At 39.2% G+C, this 21773-nt stretch overlaps 1 protein-coding gene across 6 annotated transcripts in view; it reads right to left on the reverse strand.

Annotated features, from left to right (window-relative positions):
- Positions 1-21773, reverse strand: part of plppr5b (phospholipid phosphatase related 5b) — a 144181-nt gene that overhangs the window by 30046 nt on the left and 92362 nt on the right. For 3 of the 6 annotated variants that reach the window (XM_070553038.1, XM_070553039.1, XM_070553041.1), the window contains exon 7: positions 13086-13220. In XM_070553038.1, the coding sequence (XP_070409139.1) occupies positions 13086-13220 (135 nt within the window). Of the gene's footprint in view, positions 1-9573; positions 13221-21773 lie in introns of those variants that run through there. The other 3 variants (XM_070553043.1, XM_070553042.1, XM_070553040.1) reach the window with 2 other exon arrangements.

Raw genomic sequence — 21773 nt, forward strand, 5'->3', positions numbered from 1 at the left:
ATGGTAGACCCCATCTTGGGTCCTATTTGGTATGGTAGACCCCATCTTGGGTCCTATTTGGTATGGTAGACCCTATCTTGGGTCCTGTTTGGTATGGTAGAGCCCATCTTGGGTCCTATTTGGTATGGTAGACCCAGGGGCGTAGCACCAAATTCTGGGCCCTAGGTACAAGTCTTCTAGGTGGGCCCCATGCTCAATTGTGTAATATCTCTCTTACACATTTTATGTCATGCTATAAGACAAGATAATAAATATGATCTCAGTTTAACCTCTATATTGAGCAAATACAAATGCCAGCATAATAAAAGTGAAATGCCCAGACTTCACATATAATTATTTTTATTTGCCAACAATGTGTTCAAACATTAATCCTGGAATTTATTTTCCAGTAAATGCCCACTGACGGGTCTTCATGTTAGCAAAATCCCTTATGAGATCTTTAAAGTCCAATCCTTTGGCTAATTGGCTTTCAATAGAAAGAAGAGCTAGGCTGTTCAGTCTATCCTGGGACATTGTTGATCTCAAATAATTTTTCACCAGTTTCAGTTTGCTAAAAGCCCGTTCACCCCCAGCAACAGTCACAGGTAGTGTGCAAAAAATCCTCAGTCCAATACAAACTTCTCCAAAAATGCTCTGTAATTGCATCCTGTAGATGGAATTAAGCAGCTCAAGAGGAGACATGGGATGCAGTACAGAGCCTTTGCACTTTCACTGTAAATAAGCCAGTCTCTTCTTATCTTCTCATGCCCATTGGCTGACTTAGCATATTGAAGATAATTTGGAAATGGCTTGCCCTCCATATCTTTGGGTGTTATTTTGTCGATTCCTGGTGTTTGATCACTTTTATTCGCCAGTCTTCTGACAACTGTATCTCTCTGTTGACCAGTGAGCTTCTCTGGCCATAGTCCTGGATCCTCTGGCAGACACTCATCTGTGTTGCTCAGCCTCTCACTTTCTTCTTCTTCTGGCCTCTCCTCATCATCCTCACTACCTTCAGAGCAACCATCCCCTTCCCTATCTTCACTTACATCATCCTCTTTCACATATTCTATCTCTTTCTCTGCTGCAAGGGGGACAGACACCACACAAGCAAATTGGATCATGAATTAGGTCAGCAAAATATAACCTAACATGTCCTTTCAGATAAATCTGTTGCTAATGATTGCTTGTAAATTGAATAACTTAATTGTATCGTGAGCTCAGGGGCGGATTTAGGACTGAAGAAGATCCGGGGCTTAACACACAAACACGCACGCACACACACGTGACACGCACTAGTCAACATCATATATATTTGTCTTGTACCACATAATTTTTTAATCTAAAGCTACATATTAAGCATATTCAGGGCAGAATATTGTTCCTGTTAGTGTTTAGTGTGAGATGAAAGTAAATATTCACTTTCCAGCAACTTTACCTGAGAAGCTAACTTTAGGCAAACCAGCAACACAACAAATATTTTCAAATAAGACTCACAAACCTGAGTCAACACCAGTCTCATCAAAGCTGGGGTTCTGTCATTGTACTTTTTGTCTAAAAAAAAGTCCTTATGTCCATCTTCACTCATGCATTTCAGGCAGAGAGTGTAGAAGAAGCTGGCTGCTGAAGGGCTTCTTCTTCAGTGGTGGAGGCTCAGGCAGGCTGTATACAAACTACTGCCAGCTGCTCCCTCTCTGTTGGACTTTGTTACTGCATGTTACTTCCACGTTTCAGATCCGGGGCTTTTCATAAAACATCCGGGGCTTCAGCCCAAGTAGCTGGGCCTAACGCCGCCTCTGAGTGAGCTCACCTTGTCTCATCTCCTCAGTGCTTTCTGGAGACAATGAGGGCCCTGCTGCTGCTGCTACTGCGTCTAAAGGGCCATGTGGTTCATGATGTTAAGCTTTGCTAATACTGATATATATTGATATATTAAATACATATGACATGAAATAAACCAGGTTCTCTCTGTGAATGTAATATACTCTAAATTTTATAATCCCTGCATTATCAGCCAAATTATAAGGTTGTCCGTTTTCAAGATCAAATATAAAGAAATTTAAAATAGGCTTAAAATATCTAACCAAGTCAATAACAATCCTCTAACACCAGTGTCATCATGCTATACGAAAAACAGTGGCAGCTTCCCATTCCTGAGATTACCACGAATCCATCGATACCAAGTTTGTCCTGGTCCATGACTGGGAAGGAGCTGAAATATCCACACAGAGTGAACCTGTTTTTACTGTGAGGTCCGCAAATTAATTGGCGGCAGCCGCCCGCGATAATAATTCTGATTAATATATATATAAATTAATTAGTGTTATCACTGATAACACTAATTAATTTATATTTGATCTTGATGGTGAAACTAAAGGCGTTTAACACTTTCTTTCTTCTTTCTTTCGGTCTTTATTTTGGTTTATAGCATTAACATAAAATTTTTCTTTTCAAACAAAACAATATTAACAATTTGAATTTAAACCAAAGAAGGAATAGGCAGAAGCAATGCTTATTTTAGCCTACCCTATTTTCCACCTAATATACATAACCAATATACATTTCTTTTATTTTCCCCAATATAAATATCCACAATGAAAATTCATTAATGTCTATACATACTTTTCGTACCCTGTAAATATGTGACACTTTACACCTGCTTTAAACTTTAGTAAAGAAGTACATTTCTTCAAATCATCATCTAACTCATTCCACAATTTCACACCAACAACGGAAACACATCTTGATTTCACATTAGTTCTGGCTTTTACACATTCAAACATAAATACACCTCTGAGATTATAATGATCATCTCTTGGTTTGAAATAAACTTTTATGCAATTTGGGATATTATTATTAACTACTTTATGAAGAATCTCTAAGATTTTTACTTTAATAATGTCTCCTAATTTTAGCGTTTTCGTTTGACTAAATAGATAATGGGTTGGTTCGAGGTATCCCAATTTATTAACTATTTTAATCGCCTTTTTTTGTAATTTAAATACAGTCTCAACACACGTTTTACCTGCATTTCCCCAAACCTCTGCACAGTAAGACAAATAAGGCATAACTAAAGAGCTATAAATCAAAAACAAGGCTTTTTTATTTAGTATATCAATAATTTTATAAAGTATAGCAATAGATTTAGACACTTGCTGTTTGATATATTCAATGTGTGGTTTCCAACTGAGTTTACTATCAATAGTCACACCTAGGAATTTAGTTTCATGTACTTGTTCAATTGGGACTCCATTTAAATACAGCTTAGCTCCGTCATTGTCCCTTTTCCCTGAAAATATCATAAATTTGGTTTTATTTTCATTTAGTGATAGCTTGTTGTAATCAAACCATTTTTTAACCCTTTGATACATAATGGTCACTACAGTGGACAGGTACTCAAAATTGTTATTTCTTTATTTTTGCTATTAAGCACAGCTGTTGAAGACTTTATTGCATTTGAGCCCCTCCATTTGGACTTCAGTAAGTCAAGCCAACATATTCCATGTTCAGAATGCACGCTGTCCACTGAGATGGACATGTAATAAATTATTTGTAAATTAACAAAATGTTACAAAAAATATTTGTTGAAATTTGTTTCATTCACACCTAAAGATGAATGAAAAAAATTGTTTAAAAAATCTTGGTTGAAGATTTCATAATCCATGCATCAGAGGGTTAATTGAATCCAATTCGTTTTCAACCTCTTGTAATAATTTACTCATATCTTTTCCCATACAAATGAAATTTGTATCATCTGCAAACATAATAAATTTTAACCGAGACGATACAGAAAAGATGTCGTTCAGGTATAGGTTGAATAATTTCGGTCCTAGCACGAGCCTTGCGGTACACCACATATTACTCTTTCAAGCTGTGAATCTATATCATTAACATTTACATATTGAAATCTACTGCTTAAATAACTTTCAAGCCATTGATTGGTTTTACCACGAAGACCATAGTATTCACATTTCTTGAGCAGGTATATGTGATCAATTGTATCAAATGCCTTACTCAAGTCAATCAAGACAGCCACTACATGAAGTTTTTGATCCACTGCTGTTGCAATCTGCTCTACCAAATCCATAACTGCTAATGAGGTTGAACGATTCTTCCTAAACCCATACTGATGGTCATTTAAAAGATCAAACTTGTTGGTAAATGCTTCAAATCTAATTACAAAAAGTTTCTCAAGTATATTTGAAAACTGTGGCAGTAAAGAGATAGGTCTATAGTTACAAGCTAATAATTTATCACCACTTTAATAAATAGGAATAACTCTGGCTATTTTCATTTTTTCAGGGACTGTGCCACTTGAAAATGATTTATTACAAATATAAGTAAAAGGTTCAATAATGCAATGGATAACCTCCTTCATGAGAGACATATCTATCCCATGAAAATCTAAGGACTTTTTACTTTTGAAACTATGTACCGCTTGGATCACATCACTTTGGCTTACACTGCTCAAAAACATTGTATTAATATTTTTATTTATTTCATGGTTAATGTCAACTTCTGGCAGCTTTTTAGCTAGATTAGGGCCAACATTCACAAAATATTTATTAAACTCATTTGCAATGTTCTTTCCATTTTTATTGTGAATATCTATACCTGCTTCTTTTGTATTTCTTATTAATTTATTTAACACATTCCATGTACCTTTAATATTATTTTTGTGTTTTAGGAAAAGCTGATCATAATATTCCTTTTTTTGCTTCCTTATTATTGTAGTTAATTTGTTTTTATATTCCTTATACCTTTTTTCTTTTTCCTTTGTTGGATTTTTTATAAAATCCAGATACAGTGATTTCTTTTTCTGGCAAGCCCTTTCCAATCCCCTAACAATCCAGGGTGGGGACCTTTTTTTTAAGTTTTGCTTATGATATTTTAGAGGACACTGTCTATCATAAGCTCCCAAAATGAACACTGAACACCTAACATGAATGCAGCTTCTGAGAGCTAGCTAATATCAGCTAAAACTGTGTTCTGCTGCTCACCTTCCTTCTTGAAGAATCTAGTCAATACTTGCTTCTGTTCGATTAACTTTTTCTCCTTCTCCTTCTTTTCTTTTCTGGAAGCCAGATTTCCCTTTCTTGGGAAAAGACATGACTGACTCTCCTGCCTCCAGCTCTGGCTGTCGGCATCTGCGATGTCTCACTAGCACATGCGCAGTGTTGCCAACTGTTTTTGACTGAAAGTAGCTGAAGTTCCCCCCGAAAGACGTTAGATGTCACCAGATGACGTCACGTGCTCATTTGCATAAGACGTGATGACGTCACCACGTCTGCGTCGTGACGTCATCGGTCTTGTAGAGTAAATCAATCAAATAAAACCCACGTGATTTTATAAAAAATGTATTTAATTTATTTTTTAATATTTTATTAAAATGAAAAACCCATAGAATACAAAACAGCACCTTTTTATAAAAGTTTAAAATGTGCAATGTTTATGAACTCATCATAGAGTTCCAATGTTCCTTGATCGCACCACAAGTGGTGCGAGCATCGACATGGGTGTGAGAAGCCAGCAGCCATGTGCGATAGCGACGCTGCCCTGCGGTCAGCCTACCAGTGCCAACTGAGCTCAGCTGCCGAAATGCGGCAGGATGGCGGAAGGAGTGGTTGCCCTTTATCTAGCTCCGGTGGCTATCTTAAATAATGAACTTGTTAATAAACTATTTGCATGCGAGAGAAAAAAACTCACTGGTCATATTATATCACCCTTCACAACCAGACGAAGGAGTTTCAGCAAAACGTAAAGTGTGTGTGAGTCAACAAAGGAAGAAGAAAATGGCTAAAGCTAACAACAAAGCTAACAAAGCTACTCACGACGACTACCTCGCCCCAGCGAAGATGAGCACAAACTCAAAAGGTAAGAAAACTTATCATCACCCTGCAAAGCTGTAACTATTTCAATATTTACACTATTAACAACAATGAAACAGTTTTATCTATTAGTTTCAGTTCAGATGTTTTATTAACAATAGATTAACTATTTAACATATTTATTTAAAGGCCAACCACATGAACTATTGACATATTTACAGTATTAACAAAAAGGATTTTTTATTGTAGTTCCAGTTGATATTTTTTACTTACAATAAATTAGCTATCATACAGCTTGATTTAAAGGCCAATCACATGAACTATTGACTTATTTACAATATTAACAGAGTTTTTTTTAATTGGAGTTCCAATTTATTTTTTTTTATTAACAAATCACATAAACTATTGACAAATATTTACAAAGTTAACTAATTTTAATGTTTTTTTTAAATCTGCTTACTCTAGATCGTCGAGGGCCCTGAGGCAGAACTCCATGTCCTCTATACAAGCACTATCAGTGCTTTCCCTCTGAGAAGCAGTGCTGGATGACTGCATGCTTGGACCTGGACAACTGTCTGCTTTAAAAGAGTAGGCAGCAGACGTGGCAAAGAGATTTAGCACCTTATCTGGCAACTTGTGCTCATAACACGTGTTCCCAGCTAGTCTTAAGCCATATCTTATGTGGAGGATGGAGGTGAGAGTTTGGAGGGACATGCGGCTTCTTAATTTGTTTTTAATGACACCCATTTGGCTGAAGAGTCTTTCTACTGCAGCATTTGAGTGAGGCAGCGAAAGAACTGCAACTGCTGCAGACGCCAACTCTTCAAATGGGTTAAGGCCTGCTGCATCCCTGTGCTTTTTGACCTCAAACCAGAACCCAGTGGTGTTGGCTGTTTCCTCCCATCTCTGAAAATGGACACTTCTCCACTGATTAATTATGCGGTCAGTTGTTTCAGGATCATATCCTAATAAGACCATCAGCTTTGCCATGTCATCTGGGTTCTTGTTTTGTTTCAGGGTCTCTCCGATGCTGAACAATGACATGTGCTGAAGAATTTCCAGACTGTCCGGAAGTCTTGCTCGAAGCTCATTGGCTAGGGCAACGGTGTAACTAATACACCTCCGTCTCACACAGTCCTCATCCTCAGGGGAGATGGTAAGCTCTGCTGTTTTGGACTCAAATGCAAAGCCAAGATACGGCCTGGGTGAGATGTGGTTCTCTATTGGGTCTTTCAGGATGTCAATTGTAGCCCCAGGATGAAGAACTCTGCTGCACACAGATTTAATTAGTAGAATTAAACAGTCCAGGAGCTTGAGAGGATCTGTTTGCTCTCCCTCAAAGGCCTTCACTGCAGCCTGCACCTCACCAAGGATTGATTTCAGGTAGGTCAAGTACAGTAGGTTCTGTGGGTCAGCATACATTGAATGCAAAACGTCTGCCATGTAGCAATGCTCGCTTGTCTTGGTCAGACTAAAATGGAGCTTTAGCTCCTCCCACTGACTGAGTAGTCTTGATACAGCAGGTTCTATTGAAAGCCAGCGTGTGGCACAGACTCTTGTTATGGCCAATGGCCTCTCGCCACAGTTTATGGTTTCATAAACTGTCCTGTATGCTTCTTTTCTTTTAGGGGAGATGGAGAACCAATTGTAGGTTTCCCTGACCAGGAACTCAACACTGCGAGGAAGAGTGGTTTTGGAAGCAGAGCTGACAGCCAGTTGCAAGGAGTGACATACACAACGGATGAGAACAAGGTGTTTTATTTCTTCTTTAAGAATTTTGTGAACACCATTGTATATCCCTGTCATTACTGATGCATTGTCTGTTCCAATGCCAAGCAGGTTCTCCTTCTCAAGGCCAGACTGATGGAGAAAGGAGAGAACTGCCTTGGCGATGCTCTTCGCATCCCCTCCCTCCAGCTCAAGAAGGCCAAGGAAGGTGTCCACCACGTGTCCCTTTCCCTCACTAAAATAGCGAACCACAATGCCCAGATATTTGGAGACACTGACATCTGTGCTTTCATCAAGCAAAAGGCTGTATTTGTTACTGCCAATGTCAGCCACCAACCGCTGTATGAAATATGGAGCCAAAACACCATTTATCATCTCAGTGCATTTGGTACGGTGCATCCGAAAATTTTGGGCAATACTAGAATCAGGGAAAGCTGCTTTGCATGCTAAACCAATGTGGTCACATGACAAAATTGAGCAGTGATCACTGATAGCCAAAGCAATTGTGGCCTCTGCCTGCTTCAGTGTGTCCGTTTTTTTGGCAACGAATGTCAGTTTGGGTTGGCTTGCCTGATTGTAAGGCTTAGCCTTCTCGATGTGCTTCTGGGTAGCTGCATGCTTTTTAATGTCTGACAACTTTGCATAGAGGTCTGTTTTGCAGTACATGCAGGTAGCTCTAATGTCACTACCTGCATGTGGTTTCAGCCAACCTTTAAATTCAGGTAGTGACTCCCATTCTTTGCGGTACTTTTGGAAATAGGATTTTGGTTGTGTCATTGTTGTAATGTATTTACTTTGCCAATTTGTCTAATAAAATGTTCAATGTCTGTTTTTTATCGAAATCTGTGTCACTATGATGAAGGGAAAACAAGGAGGTGGGACAGGATGAAAGAAGTAAAAAGAATTTTTTTAATTTTGAGTTGGGGAAAATGTGAGGTGAACTGAGAAATTAATAAATGGTAAGCAATAAAAAAAGGCTGGGGACACTTTAGAAAGAGGAAGGAGAAATAAATGTTTAAAAGATGAAAAAACGTATATAGGAATTAAAGAAATTATTGCTTTCTAAGCAAAAGTAAACAGTGTAAAGTAGCCTTTAAAAAGGCTGTTTAATGTATGTTCAATTCTCTATAGAACTGATACAAAGTCTGAAAATAGGTGGATATCTGTTGGTGGGTGGCCAGTGTGTGACTAACAAAAGGAAAAAATTGGTCTTAAATTCTTGGATATTTCTTTTGTACAATTAAATTTATTTTCTCTGTAAAACAAATTTATTAGTTGGAGGGTGAAAACCCACAAATGGTTTGATTGGTCAACGGGGGTAGCATGATCATGCTGCATGCACATGCGCAGATCATTTTCTTTCTGATCATCTGGAGGAAGGACACGGTCCTGTCGCTTCAAATGCATCTCTAATCTGCAGGTAAAGTCGGCATCTCGGCAACAAAGTTGTAGTCGAAGTAGCTGAGGAGGGTCGGAAATGTCACCAGAATTGTCGCTAGTCGCTTTTTTGAAAAACAGTCGTTAAGGGGGTCTGAAAAGTCGTTATAAATGGTGACAGATTCGCTAAGTTGGCAACACTGCACATGCGGCAGTGCAGCCCCTGGCCGCTGGTGTGGACTAAACCACTTTGCACATTTTTAAGGGGTGATAGATGCCTCAGAGATTATTCAGTTATTATTTTTAAGGCGAAATTCTGTTTCTTAACCTCTTTATCCAGGTAAAGGGAAGTTTATTAAGACATTAAGTAAGTTGGGGGGAAAAAACAACAACAATAAAACATTTTTATTCAAAGCTGTCTCAGGGCCCCTCCCTGCAGTGGGCCCTGGGTAAACGGTACCCTTTCCCCCCCCAGTCCGACGCCCCTGGGTAGACCCTATCTTGGGTCCTGTTTGGTATAGTAGACCCTATCTTGGGTCCTGTTTGGTATGGTAGACCCCATCTTGGGTCCTATTTCATATGGTACACCCTATCTTGGGTCCTGTTTGGCATGGTAGACCCCATCTTGGGTCCTATTTGGTATGGTAGACCCCATCTTGGGTCCTATTTTGTATGGTAGACCCCATCTTGGGTCCTGTTTGGTATGGTAGACCCCATCTTGGGTCCTATTTCATATGGTACACCCTATCTTGGGTCCTGTTTGGCATGGTAGACCCCATCTTGGGTCCTATTTGGTATGGTAGACCCCATCTTGGGTCCTATTTTGTATGGTAGACCCCATCTTGGGTCCTGTTTGGCATGGTAGACCCCATCTTGGGTCCTATTTGGTATGGTAGACCCCATCTTGGGTCCTATTTTGTATGGTAGACCCCATCTTGGGTCCTGGTTGGTATGGTAGACCCCATCTTGGGACCTGTTTTTTTTTTGTTTTTTTTTAAATTTCATTCAAAATTTATAAAATAAACACAAGCAAATACAATACATAAACATAATGAAAAAAATTGAATGAAAAAGAGCAGATAGAAGAAAAATCTTATAATTTCTGCCCCTTTTTACAAAAGAAAATTATCTATAAAACATACACAGTATAACCTCAGTCCCTTTCTAATTTTTATATATAATTGTTGACATTTTAATTTACCTTTTCATAATTACTTAATACATAAAATTTTATACATTTTTTAAATATAGCAAGTGAGTTCGATTAATTTCTCTGTTAAGGGCATTCCACTATCTTACACCATTTACAGAAATATTATATTCCATCATTTTGGTTCTGAATTTAGGTTTTTAAAGACGTCAGTCCCTTTTAACATGTACCCACTTACTCTGTTATGAAACATTTTCTGAATATTAGTTGGTAAATTACTCATATTCGCTCTGTACATTATTTGCAATATTTTCCACTCTACCAAGTCAGGAAATTTCAGTATCTTATATCTAATGAATAATGGATTAGAGTGATCTCTGTAGTTTCTGTTATTAATGATCCTCAATGCTCTAAATTTGTAAAACAAACAAAGGTTGAGTAAAAGTTTTGCATGTGGCTCCCCTAATTTCTAAACAATAAATTAAATATGGTTCAATCAGTGAGTGATACAACGTTAATAGCCCAGACCAATTTAGTAGGAACTTAACTCTATATAATACCACTATGGCTTTGGTAACTTTCCCCTTTATATTACTTATATGTGATTTCCAAGTGAGACTCTCAAACATGACTCCAAGAAACTTGGTTTCTTTTACTATTTGAATTTCCATTTAATCTATGGTTAAAGATACATCACAGCTTCAATTGTTGTTAAACAATATAAAGTTTGTTTTGTTCAGGTCCAATGACAGTATTTATATCAAACCATTTTTTTACTTTAATCAGTTCACTGTTTATTACTTGAGTTACTTCATGTATATTTAATCCTGAATAAAACTATGTGGTATCATCATGTTTGGTATGGTAGACCCCATCTTGGGTCCTAGAGCCTGACATCTACTTTCTTGTTCTGAGGACCTGTTCTGGCCTATATCTGGTGTTTGAGATTGTGTTTATGTTTCATCAGTCAAGGCAACATGCCTTTGTCACAGTAGATTTAGTATTTATATTAACTTTTGACTCATCTTGTTATCCATGGTTTCACTGCTGGGTTTTAGGCCATCATATGCTTAGTAACAGTGCTTGGGTTCACATTTTATGACTATACTCTTATTGTTTTTGCATTTTTTCATTGTTTTATGGTGGTTTTCTCTGAGCGTGTTGTTTTAATATTTTATATTCATATTGGTGGGCTCTTAGGTCATGTGTAAGGCGCTTCATAACTAAATCGAAATGGTATGGGGTGTTTCTCAACCCCAAGGCACCTTGCTTGTGAGGACACTGTCCTTCCTTGGTCAAATGGAACAGACTGGCATCACGTGACCACGGAGTAAACAAACGGAGAACAGACGCCACGGTAGAACTTGAACAATGGAACACGCCTTGGCAGTTCCTGATGATGTATCTCCTAGGCAACCGGCGCAGGACCAAGACATCAAGGCGAGGTTCCTTGACATTGAGAAAGACGCATGGTTTGAACAAATTTGATCTATCACATGTCACTGGGCGATTTGTATAACTTTTCCCACCGCCAATCATCAGTCTAATAAATGACGATGGGCAAGGCGTCCGTGCATGTGACTCTCATGATGCACGGTCTGATTTGCAAACCCAGAAGCCCAAACACTGATTTTTTTTTAAAATAGAAGTGCAGTGCATATGTATGCTGGAAGACAAATTAACATTTTTCTTTTTGTTTAATTTTGTATTCGTTATTTGGTAGAGTGATGTATAAACAGCCCACGTTAAACACAGTTCAACTGTTCTTTGTTTCCCTGTGGTGCCCACTATTGTGGTATTTTATTTAAGCAAAGTTTTTTTTTCCAAACACAGTATACTGGGTTTCTTTCTTTTATGAGTCTGAGTAGGAAATGAGCTGAATCACTGCAGCAATTGGACTCTGATGAGAGAGCATGTAATGCAGCCAGAAGTTGCATGATCTTATCCCCGTCACTTTCTATTTTTCAAAAAATAAATCATTATTCAATGCCGTTAAATTTACATTCACTTTTTCACCGAACGCATATTCCTTCTGCTCCGCGTAAACCCGAGCTGGTCCCTAGAGAGCTTGCTGAAGTTATGAGGTTCTGGATTCTTGCCTCAGAACAACTCTGTTTAAATGTTTTTCTGGATGAATCCACGCTCCGCTGACACACTCGAAGCAGGTTCTGAATAACGAGTGCCATTTAAGCCAAAGTTTGAAAATCAGGACACTTTTCTCCAAATGAAATAACAAGTCTACCAGGCTCTCTGAAAGATAGAAAGGTTTCCATTTTCCATTCGACACTGCGCTCTTGTGCACGATGTTGAGAGCGTCACAGACGAGCTCCTCCTCAGCGCGCCGCTTGTGCGTACTGTCAACAGCGAGAGGCGGGGAAAGTGTGAGAAAATGCTCAGATGCGCTCAAGGAGATCTTTTCTTGATTGTTACCTCTGCGTTGTTCTCTGTGCATAACGTGTAAAATATCTGTCATTAACAAACTTAGTGATGGGCAAACAAACAAATAAACAAACAAACAACTCGCCTCTCATAAGAACAACCATAATTTCTCAGCCCATCGTCAATGGTCGAATAATTTGTCGCATGACCCAACCCTACATGTGACTCTGAAATACTTAGTAGTTCAGAGGAGTTTAGGGTGGACTTGGTGGGTTCTGTGGCTGAAAACTAGCCCAGACCATCAGCACTCCACCACTGTGCTGATATGTTGTATTTGGTTTGCTCCAAATGTGCGGTTTGGCCTTTTGGGTAAACGTACAAACATTGTCTGAAACATTTTAATCCAGATTTGCTCTTTTCAAATAGAAACATGCTAATGGAGGCTTGTGAAATCTGAGATTTACTTTTCTTGTTTAAAACAAACATTTCTGTGTTTTGCCTCGGTAAAAACCACCATATATTATCACTTTTCATTAAATATTTTATCCTAGGTTTGGGCCTGAGAGAACAAGATAAGTTTTTATGATCTTGACACAAAAACTGTTTTTCTACTCTTCCTGCACACACAACACAGCTGAACTGACCTGAGAGGCGATGTATTTCTCCAGCGGACTCTCTACTCGACCCATGCTCAGCATGCCAGTGTTGGGCTGCTGATCTACCTGTGAGTCCTCGCTGAGCAGCAACTTGCCTTTGAAGTTATGCACCACACACACCACCTTTAAAAACAACACAATACGTTGATTATTGGCAAAACGTCTGGGTAAAATGCAATTCCATGATTTCCTTTGGACGCTATGGTTGTGGTGGGTAAAACTGTTGTACAAAGCTCCTCCGATAACAGCATGCACAATTAAAAGTTTGCTGAGCAGATGAACAGCCAAACAACAGTGTGTTTATTTTAAGTGTTTTTCAAATTAAGCAAAGAGGGAATGACAAAAAGAGTCATAAACCAGAAAATGTCAAATTAATGTTTATCTCACCTCCTGTCTGATGTGATGCTTTCAGACGTGGAACAATACTTGTCAGCCTACTACCCACACTTAACAGGTGCTACAGTCTTGTTACAATAAAAATACACCAGCATTGCATTATTTTTTGTGTTGTACTACCTGCACTGTCGTGATTATAATGCTGATAAGCAACAAAACACAAGCTTATTCTGCATGTGATGTGATGGCTAACGTGCATAATAAAGCATGTGGGGATTGTCTTTGTCTTTATTTTGAACATGCGTACATACACATTGTAATACACACAAGTAACTTCTCCTTCTGGTTTTTTTTACACATGTTCAAAAGGGAGTCGGAAGAAGCATCAGCTTATTTAATCTCACCCCTTTCTCGACATCAAATGACTAATAGTTATTTAATGTTGTCTGGTAGGTTTTTGGCAAATTACTTTGCAACATATTCACACAAATGGCACATGGTTTATCAAGATCATATCATAAATACAAACATTTTGTGTTTAGGCACACACTTTTGGACCTTCTTCCTTGTATTTGGTGAACATCATAAGTTGAAGCCTTTTTTTAAACATCATGTGCTTCAATTCATCACTCATTCTGTTCCACAGTTTCACACACGTACACACACACACACTGAAAGTCTTTAATGTTGTTCGGACTCGAGCATGTTTGAATTTTAACTCCCCTCTTAACTGATACCTCCCCTCCCTTTTATGAAACAGTTTTAATATGTTGTCTGGAAGTAGTTAATTGTTTACTTTATACATTAGCTGTGCTGTTTTAAACTGAACTATCTCTGGAAATTTTAAGATTTGTGATTGTAAAAATAATGAGTTTGTATGATCTCTGTAACCAGTAGGATTGTCACGATACTAAAATTTCAAACTCGATTCGATACTTGAAAAAACTCGATACTCGATTTCGATACTATTTAAAAACACCCATTTATCGAACAAGTTTATTCAAAAAATAACATTCCTCAATTTATATTACAAAAATTAAATGTTAAGAATTAAGTGTATTAAGTGCTTAAACCTTTCAAGTATCAGCATTTTTTAAAACGTGCATACAAAAACTGGTGAAAGTTAACACTTTAAATCATGAATTGTCTCACTATATATACACTATTTGCAGAGTGATGTTTTGCTGCTTAAACTCTGTTTAAGGTGCATTTTTGTCATAAGATGTAATGCCATATGTTTTGTTCTGTACTTTTGAACAACTCTGTTGGTCAATAAAGGGAGAAAACAAATTTCTCCACAGTAGGACAAAGGTACATCTACCGGTAATCTTAATAAAAACAGACTGGCGCACGGCAGTGACGTCATTAAAAGCGCCGGTTAGATTAGTCGCAGCTAGTCTGTTTACGCCTAGAAATCCCAGACCAGACCCGCTCCAAACGAACAGGGGAATCACGTTAATGATTCCTAACAAAACCTTTCGACATGAAGATGTTTTGGTGCAGATAATGTCTTATTTCGAGGCTGCACCATGGGTGCCCGTCCGCACCCGTTATATGGATATACGCTGACGGCGATTCGGCGATGGACCTACGGTAAATACCCCGGGGAATCCAAGTAGCACCAAAGTTGTCAGCGTGAGTAAACAAACGTACTGCATGCTAGAAATTAAGTCCGGGTTGCAATAAACGGGAGTTTCCTTTAAGCACATAAACGTGAATATACAACTACGTGTCGGACTTGGTATGCTAATTAAGTTGGGCTGTGAAGCGCCTCCCAAATTCGCTGTTTATGTTTTTGTTTATTTATTTGGCAGACAAAACTTGGATCGGAGACAACTCGCGTGGGAAATTGCTATGTAGCCATGCGGCGTCTTCTTCTGTTTGTCTGGGAGGCGGAGGCTGCTTTACGGCATCTGGCTGTCGTGCGTGTCGGTGTACTTGAAGAAGGCTGTGTATAATAGTCGATAATATCGATACCACAGGGATGGAATATCTCATTTAGATACCACTTTTAGTATCGATTTATATCTGGGTATCGATTTTTTTGACAACACTAGTAACCAGTGTTGTGAAGGATCCTTAGAGCTCTTTTTTGTAACACAGCTAATGATGATAATGCACATTTATAGGTGTTTCCCCAAACCTCTGAACAGTAATTTAAATATGTGGAAATAAGTGAAGAGTATAGAATGTGGAGTGACTTTTGGTCCAGAATGTGTTTGACTTTATTTAATATTGAGATGCTTCTTGAGATTTTATTGCTTATATGTTTAATGTGAGCTTTCCAGCTCATTCTATTGTCTATTATTACACCAATAAATCTGATCTCCTTCACTATTTCAATTCTCATCCCATCAATTTGGATTTGTTCTTGTAAATTTAGGCTGCTGTTCCCAAACTACATGATTTTAGTTTTATTCAAGTTTAGTGATAATTTATTCCATTCAGTCCATTCAAACCCTCCCTGGCGGTAAGGCATTTCCTGTTTCCTGTTTTCAGTGTTGCACTACGTGTAGCTGTTTGGTGTTTGTGGCTTGCTAAAACTGATTTAGTTTCTCTGTACTAGGATATCTCTGAGTTATTATAAGCATGCTAAAACACACATTTTCTGTTGTTCCACCTAGCTTTTAGGGAACCATTTGAGTTCGCACGCAGTTTATTTGGTGTTGAACGAGTTGCTCGTCCAGTTAGCTTAGCCTCAGCATGGCTATGTCTACTTCTGTCTCTGCTTCTCCGTCTCCTATCTCTTGCTCTCTGTGTCAGATGTTTAGGTACTCCACTGCCTCCTTTAGCGACAATGGTACGTGTAATAAATGTGGCATTTTTGTAGCTTTGGAGGTGAGGGTGTCGGAATTGGAGGCCTGGCTCTGCGCAGTTGAAAAGCCCGTAAACAGCCACAGCTACTTAGCTAGCGCGGGGCTAACTAGCTTAGAACCACCCCGTAGTGACCCTCCAGCAGAACCCGAGCAGCAGGGACCTCAGGCCGGCTGGGTGACAGTACGCAGGAAGCATAGAACCCAGCCCGTGGGCCACCACCAACCCGTGCACGTTTCTAATAGATTTTCCCCACTAAGTGACGCACCCACTGACAAGCCGACTCTGATCATTGGCAGCTCCATAGTCAGAAACGTGGCATTAGAGACTCCAGCAACCATAGTTAAATGTTTACCTGGGGCCAGAGCGGGCGACATTAACTCTTACCTGAAACTGCTGGCTAGGGATAAGCGTAAATACAGTAAGATTGTTATTCACGCTGGCGGTAACGACACCCGGTTACGCCAATCGGAGGTCAATAAAATTAATGTTGCTTCGGTGCGTAAGTTTGCCAAAACAATGTCGGACTCAGTAATTTTCTCTGGCCCCCTGCCTAATCGTACCAGTGACGACATGTTTAGCCGCATGCTGTCCTTCAACCGCTGGTTGTCTAGGTGGTGTCCTGAAAAAAATGTGGGCTACATTGATAATTGGAAAACTTTTTGGGGAAAACCTGGTCTGATGCAGAGAGACGGCATCCATCCCTCTTTGGATTGAGCAGCTCTTCTTTCTAGGAACATGGCCAGTTTTATTAGTTCTTCATGACAACCCAGGGTCCAGACCAGGAAGCAGAGTTGTAGTTTAACACACCCCTCTGCAGCTTCTGTACTGTTACCCACCCACTACCCCATAGAGACAGTGTCCTGCCCACGGCCAAAATCACACAGATTAAATATCAGGCTTAATAAAGCAAATCATGGAAATCTCATAAATATTAGAACAAATTCAACTGAACAGAAAATTAGAAAAATTAAATGTGGGTTGTTGAACATTAGATCTATTTTTTCTAAGACATTGTTAGTTAATGACTTGATTTGTGATAATCAGATTTCTTTGCTCTCTCTCACAGAATCCTGGCTGCAGCAAGAGGACTATGTTAGCTTAAACGAGTCGACTCCTTTTAATTATTTAAATCATCATATTGCTCGAAGTACAGGGCAAGGAGGAGGAGTAGCAACCATTTTTCATTCGGACTTATTAATCAATCTCTTACCAATTAATAGCTACAGTTCGTTCGAACATCTTACTCTTAGTTTTCCTAATTCAGATTGCAAAACTGTAAAACCACTCCTGTTTGTAGCTTTATATCGTCCACCAGGCCCTTACTCTGAGTTTTTGGATCAGATCTCTGATTTTTTATCTGATTTGGTGCTAAATACTGATAAGGTCATTGTAGTGGGGGATTTTAACATACATGTTGACATTGAAAATGATAGCCTCAATGTAGCCTTTAGTAACATCCTAGACTCAATTGGTTTTACTCAAAGAATACATAGCTCCACCCACTCCTGCCATCATACATTGGACCTTGTGCTGACTTATGGCATAGAGTGTGAGGAAATAATGATCTTTCCACATAATCCAGTCCTCTCGGACCATTTTCTGATAACCTTTGAGTTTTTTATAACTGAGTTATCGAGACATGAAAGTAAATTTCACTGTAGTCGGTCTCTATCTGACAACGCAGTTGCGTCTTTTGAATCAACTGTTCCATCTTTACTGTCCTCAGCATCTCAGAGGAACGTAAAGAGGACAGTATTTTCAGTTCTAGCCCCTCACAAATTGATGCCTTAGTTCATAATGTTACTTCCTCTTTATGTGTGGCATTAGATGATGTTGCCCCTTTAAAAAAGAAGGTAATTAGGGACAGGAAGTCGGCTGCCTGGTTTAATTCTCATTTACGAGCTTTAAAACAAAACTCTAGAAAATTGGAGAGAACATGGCGCTCTACACACCATGAGGAGGCCTACCTATCCTGGAAAAATAGTCTTGTGCTATATAAAAATAAGCTTTGACAAACTAGAACTGCTTATGTCTCAGTGTTAATTGAGGAGAATAAGAATAATCCCAAATTTCTTTTCAGTACAGTTGCCAAACTTACACAGAATCATAGCTCTGAACCACCTATTCCCTTAGCCCTCAGTAGTAATGACTTTATGGGATTTTTCCCAAGTAAAATTAATTCTATTAAAAACAAAATCTTTAGCATCCTCCCTAATGCGATTTCTTATACCTCAGTAAGTGAGGCAGCATCAGAGGTAACTGTAGAACCTCATCTGTGTTTGAACTAGAGGTGGGAAAAATGATCGATTCTAAGATGCATCGCGATTCAGCCGTGCATGATTCCGGATCGATGCAGCAACATGACATAATGAGATTCTCTCCCTATGTCTATGTCGGGGGTCAGCAACCGCGGCTCTGGAGCCGCATGCGGTTCTTCCATCCATCTGATGTGGATCTCTGTGCTTGTAAAATAATGAATGGATATTTAAATAAAATGCTTTATATTTTACTGCATTAATTTTACATCTGTATGCCAACTCTAAATGTAAAGATTGTCTGCGTAAACCTGGACAGTTCCAACCCGGTCTTACTGTGAGACCGGGTTGACGCGTCACACTTGTGCGTAATCATAAAGGCGCATTCTGAGCTGACGAGGATGTGAGATTCTGGGATTCTCCTCAGCTTCTGGAGACACATTGGAGACAGGAACAAGTGCTATTCAGCCAAAGTTTCATAATCAGGGAACATTTTCTAAGTGACAAGTCTCGCTTCAGTCGGAGGAGTCTTCCTGCATGCGCTTTGGTTCTGCGACGCGCTCCAAGCCCCTCTCCACTTCTTCAGCTCGCTGTGCGCCGTACATACGCGCTGACAGCGAGCTGCGCTGAGCTCCGTGTCCAGCTCAGATGGGAATCTTTTCTTAAGTGATTTAGCTACATCTGCGCGAAACGAATAAAGTGTCAGTTCGTCTGCATGCGTCGGGGTAGTTCTTTCTATTCTTTCTCCGTCAAAATAAACGGTCAAATACGGGAACTATGTGGTCAACACAACACACGCCCTGCTTTTAACTGTTCTGTTTTCTTGTGAAAATTGTTGCAATGAGATATAATTAAACTTGATTAACACCAGAGCCAGGCGCACTGCGCCGTTATCTCCGTCCCTGTAAATGAGGGAAAAACAAAATGATCGGATCCTTTTCTGACCTTCTCCACCTACAAAGTTTAATTACAACAATCAAACGTGACAGAGCCTGGATTTGTATTCTGAACAGTCTAAACATGTTTTAAAAAGAAACGTATGACAAAAATGGCACCTGCTCAGTAAAACCACCAACAGGGTGAAAAATATCAAAATATTGTTGGCAGAGACGGGCTACAACTTCTGGATCCACTTTATATAAATTTTTTTATTGATTATCGTCTTATGAAAGATAACTTTGACGTACACGAGCGACCGGTACTGGCTGCTGTCACCTGTTGTGAGCAGCTCTCTGCTGTCTGAGGGTAGGCCCCGCCCACAACGCCGCGGCTGCTGCGGTGTTTTCTTTACTGTGGGAAACGGGTAATAATGGCTCTTTGATGGGAACAGGTTGCCGACTCCTGGTCTATGTCTATGCGAGGACAATAAAGTTTTGAGGTTTTACAATTACTTCTGGGGGCAGAGTTGCAATGACATGCGCACTGCGTTGTCCTAGCTCCAATTTAAAACAGAAAAGACAGACAGGGATACAGGGCCAACATTACCAGTAATCAAAGATGTACCCGTTACATTTAAATCGGATGTCTGGGCTAATTTCAGTTTTGGGATCCTGGATGTGAAAGAATCACTTAACACCGTATTTGTTTACTATTTTTTAAGTTCAGTAATATTCTATCTTAAAGCTGCTCTACCGAAGACATTATTTCTTATATTATTTAAGTAATTATAGGCAGCACACTTTAAAAATTATTGCTCACTATAGTGAATAGATGAATGTTCTGTTTTTCATGGATTTCGAAATCAAAAAGAAATTGAAAACTATTCTACTGCTTTTATTAAGTAATGAAAATTTTTGTGTGAAGAATCGTGATGCATTTCAGACTCAAATCCAATCGTTAGGCAGATAATCGGAATCGGATCGAATCGTGAAGCAGGTAGAGATGCACACCACTAGTTTGAACCATTTTCAGAGCGTTCAGTTATCAAAAATATTAGCTTCATCTAAACCTTCCACTTGCATTTTAGATCCAATCCCAACCAAATTATTTAAAGATGCATTTCCTTTGGTTACTGCCCCCATTCTAGATATAATCAATCTATCCTTAGTAAATGGATATTGTAACGTGAGGAAATATGGGTTTTCTGTGCCAAAGGTTGTATTTTGCCCGGCTGGGTCAGAGCTGGGTCGCTCAAAACTTTCACCCACAGATTGAGACCTTTGCCGACATGAAGTCTGCAAGAGTCTGCTGCAACCCATAACATCTGCCACCTGCAGTGCCAGAAGATGTTGTTCTCATGGAAGCTAGTCATAACATAACAAAGTCTTAAACTTCCTTTTCTTTATTTTAAATGTTAAATAATCATTTGATCACTTTGCTCATTATAAATGTGTTTTAATCAAATGAATGATTATTATGCTTTGGGTAATCATAATGACCTATAATGAATCAATACTTAATTAAATAATGTTTGAGGATGTTTGGTAACGACCTTCACGCCCACTCAAACACTCACTCAAACACTCACACACACACACACTCTCACAGTAAACTCCAAAACACATTTGCTCTGACGCACACGTTTGCTTTGAGAAGAGAAAGGTTTTTGGTAAGTTTTCAGTTCTTGATTCAGTTCGTGTTTGACAACGAAAGAGAGAAGACGTGTGAATAAACGCTAACGGGGGAATGGAGCCCCCCCCCCCCCACACACACACGCTATTCCTGCCAAGCCAGACAGGATAGCCGAATTGCAACCAGCTAACGCAGACTCGTCCAGAGTCTTTTGATTTCTGAGTAATTTAAACTTAAGAAAGCACATCTGCAAATGCTTTATCATCACGTGTACCGAGGGCAACTCTGGACCGGGTCGCCAGCACACCTTCGTCTCCTCTGCCAGCCAAGGTGTCATCTGGAGTACCACCCTCCTGGGTCCCGGATCTAGAAGAGGGTCCGAATACGGTGAGGCAGTCCACGACAGATAGCGTTTGATGCATCTTTTCCAATGAAACCTAAATTTATTCAAACCATCACTTTTCACTCAGACACCTGTTCCTTCCTGAACCAAAATCAGACACACACCCGCATTCATATCACATCATTCTCCATCTTCACACATTCAACACAAGGTCTATTGGAGCAAGTTTAAAATATCAACTGTTAAAGATTGTCCAACAAAGTTGCCAATGTTGATTGTTATTTCCTATGCTTGTCATAATAATCATTCATTTGATTAAAACACATTTATAATGAGCAACGTGATCAAATGATTATTTAACATTTAAAATAAAGAAAAGGAAGTTTAAGACTTTGTTATGTTATGACTAGCTTC

Source organism: Nothobranchius furzeri, chromosome 7, assembly GCF_043380555.1.
Source record: "Nothobranchius furzeri strain GRZ-AD chromosome 7, NfurGRZ-RIMD1, whole genome shotgun sequence".
NCBI lineage: Eukaryota > Metazoa > Chordata > Actinopteri > Cyprinodontiformes > Nothobranchiidae > Nothobranchius > Nothobranchius furzeri.